Consider the following 6,000-nt stretch of genomic DNA (forward strand, 5'->3'; position numbering starts at 1 on the left):
ACCCCAGCTCCACACCTCCAAGGCAACCCCACATCTTGACTCCAAATGAAGTGCTCCTTCCCCTGGGCCTCACCATCAGCAGCCCCATTCGCCAGCAAGCGGCATGAGTGGGCCTGCGCGCTCCGCTCCCCACGCCCCCGCCTCGGGACTGCGGGATATTGCCATGAGCTCATCATTTCGCTCCTTTCCCTGCCAGGCAAGGCCGGGCTCTCCATCACTGTCAGGGCCCCTGCTCGAGGGCACAGAAGGAGCAAGCCTGGTTGTTCCTGGGGGCTGAGGGCCACAGGGTCCCCACTAGCAGGGTGGCCAGGGCGGGCCAGAGGTGAGTGAAGACGCAAACTGCGCATTCTGCTTCTTTATTGCAGTTCTCCATCACACGCCCAGGGCTGGGCAAAGCAGAGGAGAGGAAGGTGCGTGAAAAGCTTGCGCTCTGGGCCAACAGGGCCCCCCCCCAAGAAGAAGAGCTACTCTATGCCTTATAGCTCTCCCTTCCTCCTGGTAAAATGCCCTCAGCCCAGGGCCAATGGGGGCCTGTGAGCAGGACCTACCTATGCCCTGCAGCCACCATGCCTGTCCTGCCAAGGACCTTCCAGAAGTCGCCATAATGCCCCGCTTTCAGGTCCTGCTCAGCTCTCCACCTCCTGCTGCCAAGTGGTGCAGAGGTTAAACCACAGGCTCTGGCTTCCGGAGGACTTGGGTTCGAGTCCCTGATGCACAGCCTGCCAGCTGGGGACCGTGGATTCACTACTGTACTGCTCCGAGCTCCTTCCCTCATGTGTCAAATGAGGATGGGGTTTCTCGGTAGCAGTGCCAAGGGTGGCCTGGGAGGTTTTGCTCCCCCATAATCTTCTTTGTCACCTGCTGCCATTCTCGGATGTGGCCAAGTGACATTTTCTCAGTTTAATGAAAAGTATTAGACAAAAGCGGCTTTCACCAGGCCTTTGGCCCTGTTGTCCACCAGATGGCTGTCCCTAAGCCAAGCCCACAGAGAAATGATGGAGCTGCTGCTGGAAGCAGCACCCACCTCACAGAGCTGTCACGATGGCTCAGCGAGACGTTGCAGGTAGAGTGTTCACTCAGTGCCTGGCACACACTAAGTAAGTGCTCAATAAATGTGACATTGCCCACGTCCAGGGCCACCTCCCACACTGACTTCTGCCTGCCACCCAGGCTTGGAGCCATCCCACACACCCCATGCTCAGGGAATACAAGCTGACTTTAATAGCTCAAGTCCAATAGAACTGGGAATGAAAATTTATCACATGTATGGCACAAATTAAAAAAAACAAAAAACAAAAAACAAAAAAAACAAAAAACCAGCAAAAATGAGCCAAAGAAAACAAAACAATTCCTGGCCTGGCTGTCTCGTTGTGGATTATCCACCGCCGGGGATGCTCTGCCCTGCCTCTCCCCATCGCTGAGCAGAGAATCCGAACTGACTGGCACCATGGCGAGCTGTGGCTGCGGAGTCACAAGGAGTATGCATCCTCCTACATGCACGAGGCATGCTCAGCTCTTGCCTGGAAACTGGCAAATCCCACAGCTCCCACTACTCCCAGGCAGCCCAGAGAGGCCCTAAGACTGGCCGCCCAACTATGGAATTACAGAACTGCAGACTCCAAGGTCCTACCATCAACATCGCCCTTGCCTTCTGCAAGCTGGGAGACACCTCACTGCCTACGGATGCAGCCAGGGTGCTTGACACCCCCTTGCCCAGGGCTTTCTGTCTATAGCAATCACTGCCAGCACCCTCCTTGCAAGCCACTGATGTTCTCATCTGTCTGCATCACCTCCGGCCCCACTGGGAAAGCAGCTGGGAAGGAGGACCTTCTGTAGACAACACGGGGCTGAGTGCTTTCCTAGTTCAGGGGTTTGGGGTACAGTGGGATCCTCTCCAGAGCAGGCAGCAAGCGTGAGCCCCCGCACCCCTCATCCCTCAGGAGGACTACATCTCTGACACACGGCGCCTTAGGGTCTTGCTGTTTCCTCCCACCATGGGGAACGCGCTTCCCGCACAGAAGGAGACACACAGGGGGCTACACAGCCCCTTCCCCCAGCCTCCTACCTGCCCAGTGCTGACCCCAAAGCCTGTCCTAGTCCCAGACTCTCCTCCCCAGAATTTGAGCACCACTCACCATGTTGGCTTCAGACAAGTCCCCTCTCTATGGAGGAAGCCCCTGTCACCAAGGGCCAGGGCACCTGCAGCCACAACAGTGCACAAGCCTGGGTCAACCAGGACCCTGTGGACTCTGCAGGCAGCATCAGCTCCTGCTGGAAAGGACATGGAACCAGGGCCCACAGGCTTGGGTTCGAGGGCTTAGTCTCCTTTCCCAAATTTCACTGAACCATCTTCAAACTTCCCGCTGAATCTCCATATTCTGTACCACTAACACTTTCTTGTCAACTCCGTTTTTTCACTTAAATGAATTTAGCATCATAGTTAAGTCACAAATGTCTATAATATCACACATTAGACACATAACCATGAAAACATTAAATGTTTATATACCCGATGCCTAAGCACGTTTTTGAAATACTGACCCTGAGCAAATCTCTCTTCCTGCTTCAGTTTCCACAATGAAAAGAGAAGCTTGGACTGAATGTTCTGTCATAGACTTCCTCAGGCCTTAAGATTCTGCAAGACTGAAGCAGCTCCAGCTCCCCCACGAATCCAGAAAAAGCTGGTCAGGATCCCAGGGCAGGCCTGGCCCAAGGCAGGGGAGGAGGACAAGCAAGGGGATCCCAGTGCCTGCCGGTCAGGGAGCCGGGGGCACCACTACCAAGAGAGGCCCTGGCTGCATGCGGAGCAAACAGGGGACCCTGGCCCCCAACTCAGGAGCTCCCCAAAACCCCCTAAAGCCAGTTCTAATCTCAGTACTCATGGGAAGGCTCCAAGCTGCAAAACTTCACAGTTAGAAAAACTTTATTCATCCACCTATTTTTACAGCTAAGAAACTGAGGTACAGGGAAGAGCTTATGTGGGAATCCCATGTCCTGAGTGTCATGTCACCCCCAACACCTCACAAGTCTGAGCTCCCTCTGTTACCTCTCCCTGGAGGCACGAGCTCAGCTCTGCCAGCCCTGAGAGTGCAGAGCAGCCCCTTCCAGGGAGGGAAAGAGGAATTCTGATGTAGACTGGAGTTTAAAAGTCCTATTAAAGTGGCTTTTATGCAATTAGATTGGAATGAATGTGCAGCGACGCCCATAGCAGGGAGCTTCAAGGCTTGTGCAGTGGGAAAATCACCGCCCATCTGAACTGTGCCCACAAGAAGGAAACGTGGCCCTCAGGAGAATAAGGGAATATTAGTCTCCGTATGTAATAGATTTTATTGACCATATGGAACTGATATAAAAATCGTGTTGCATGGGGTAGTCTGGACTGGAGGCAGGAATGTGACACAAAGAATATCATTTCCATAACCAGTTGGGTGGCTTTCTGAGTTCCTGGACCAGCCCCAGGACTCCCTGCAACTCTTCCACCAGCCCCCAGGCATTTACCTGCTGCTGTCACGGAGGAATCCCAGGCCAGCGAGAAGTCTGAGGCCTCCCCCTCTTCAACTGAAAGAGAGAACAGAGATGGGCCTGTGAGTTTGAAGACTGTACAAATAGATCAGGTGAGGTGCAGGGTGAGGAAGAAGGAATATTTGTGGGGGTCCTTATTATAATACCCATGACCAGGGGAGAGGGGGCAAAGCCTACAAAGAGGCCTTTATTGGTTTCACAGAGATGTAAAATGATCGGAATAAAACAGGAATAGCAAGTTAAGTGCTGGATCAGTTATGGTTTCCCCAGCCCTGTGCCCCTGGCAGACATCACTAATCAATCTCAGCACTGCCTCAAGAAACCAATAAGGTTGCTTCAGGGATCAGCAAAGTGGTAAGTGCTCATGACCCTGCTGAGACCTGACCCACAGACAGACCTCAGGACACGCTGAGGTCAACTCTCCCAATGACAGCACATCTGAGCACTGCAACTTATGAGCTGACAACATCAGAAGGCAACCAGACTCCCCCCACTCCACCCAGGACCCCACAGAACCAAGCCGGGCAGAGACAGGGTGTCCCCACCATCCCACACCCCAGGACATAAGCCCAGGCTGGTGGAGGCCATGCACTAGGAGAATATGGGAGAAACACTACACAGCATAATAACACTCTTGTCCTGGAATTAATCCCAGTCTGGGGCATGTAATAATATTAAAGCTGGGTTATGGACTTTGTAAATGGGACTTTGTTTAAGCCAAAAATGTGCATACACAGTATTTTTCAGATTTAATGGCCTTTCTAGCTCTGCATATGTGCAGGCTGAAGCCACCACGAACCACCCAGTTCTCTCCGCACTGTCGACGTTCTTGCTGGCACCACGTGGGTGCACACTGAGCCAGGCACTGTGCTAGGGCTTTGCAGCTATCACTGGGTTTAGTCTTCCTCAGCAGTCTCTCAGAGGGGTGCCTGAGGTCTTACGGGTAGTGAGAGCCATGAAGAGTTTGGGCTCAAACCCAGGGTTGTCTGTCTCCAAGGTTGCTTCGAAAACCATGGTTGACCAGGGTACAAAAGATGCTATCCAGAACCCTAGCAACTCAGACTGGAGGGCAGTGACCCCAGCCCACCACATGGAAGGCGTGTACAACACGCAGGCAGCCACCTTGCGAGTGGAGCAAGCGGGCTGGTTCGTGGTCAGAACCTGAGTTCTAGCACGAGGCGCAGCCTGGCTTCAAATCTCCGTTCTGCCTCTTACTAGCTGTATGTGACCTGAGCAAATGATCTAACCTCTGGGTTTCTGTTTTCCCACTTCAAAAATGGAGACAATAATGGTACCTAAGCCATAGGGCTGCTGGGAGGATTAAATGGGATAATGTCTGTGCAGCATTGGGCACTGTGCCGGCACAGGGTAACTGCCCCCATAATAATGTCAGGGCTGTCATCTGCTGGAACAGTGGCCCAACCAACCGAGCGGGGGTCGCTGCCGTGGCTCAAACAGTCCTGCCTACACAATGCTCAAGCTACCCACTTGACCATCTACCCATGGTCTTCCTCCCCTCCAGAGCCTCACAGAACGGGTTTCTCTGAACCCTGAGAAACAGCACATGCAAGAGGGAACATCCCCGAGCAACTAGCCAAGGAATGCTAATGAAGTGTGCTCTCTTTTCCAAGCCCGCATCCTGAGAGTGGACAGGCAGGATCAACACAATGAAATGCACAGATAATTTGAGCTGGGACCCAAGCTATTGTTTTACTTAGCTAGTTACAGCTGGAATGGGTTCTCAAATGTACAGCTTTATAAATAGCAATCAAGACCTTGTGTCAGACAAAATTGATATTATTCACTAGAATGATTCCAACCAGACAGCCTCCAAAACACGGGTGGCTAATGCCTAACCTGTTATTAACAGCATTCAATGCCGTGCCAAAAAATCAGTTTCCCTTACATTTCACCTTTTACTTACACACACACATATAAATATATGGTGCTTCTATTAAGAGACTGCTGCCAGTGTGCAAGGTTACCATGCTGCCATTTTGTTAGACGCCTTCAACAAGGTCTCCATGGGTTCCTAAACCTTAAGAATGACATAAAGCTATATGAGCTGATAAAGATCTCAGATGTGTTAAATTTGAAAGAAAAAGCACACAAAAATATGTTCAGCAGAATCCCTTTTGTATGCATTAAAAAGACATGTCCAGGGCCGAGCACAGTAGTTTATGCCTGTCATCACAGCACTTCGGGAGGCCAAGGCAGGCAGATCACTTGAGGTCAAGAGTTGGAGGCCAGTTGGCCTACATGGTGAAACCCCATCTCTACTAAAAATGCAAAACTTAGCCAGGCATGGTGGTGCGTGCCTGTAGTCTCAGCTACTCAGGAGGTTAAGGCAAGAGAATCGCATGAACCTGGGAGATGGAGATTGCAGTGAGTTGATATTGCACCACTGCTCTCAGACTGGGCACGACAGAGCAAGACTCCATCTCAAAAAAAAAAAAAAAAAAAAATTCAGTGTCAGCG

At 51.7% G+C, this 6,000-nt stretch overlaps 1 protein-coding gene across 1 annotated transcript in view; it reads right to left on the reverse strand.

Annotated features, from left to right (window-relative positions):
* The window catches only part of ZNF423 (zinc finger protein 423), a 350,099-nt gene that overhangs the window by 294,835 nt on the left and 49,264 nt on the right, over window positions 1-6,000 (reverse strand). Inside the window, exon 3 of the mRNA XM_011989143.1 lies at window positions 3,499-3,558. Coding sequence (XP_011844533.1) covers window positions 3,499-3,558 — 60 coding nt within the window. The remainder of the gene's footprint in view (window positions 1-3,498; window positions 3,559-6,000) is intronic.

Source organism: Mandrillus leucophaeus, unplaced genomic scaffold (genome assembly GCF_000951045.1).
Source record: "Mandrillus leucophaeus isolate KB7577 unplaced genomic scaffold, Mleu.le_1.0 Scaffold348, whole genome shotgun sequence".
In the NCBI taxonomy this organism is placed as follows: Eukaryota; Metazoa; Chordata; class Mammalia; order Primates; family Cercopithecidae; genus Mandrillus; species Mandrillus leucophaeus.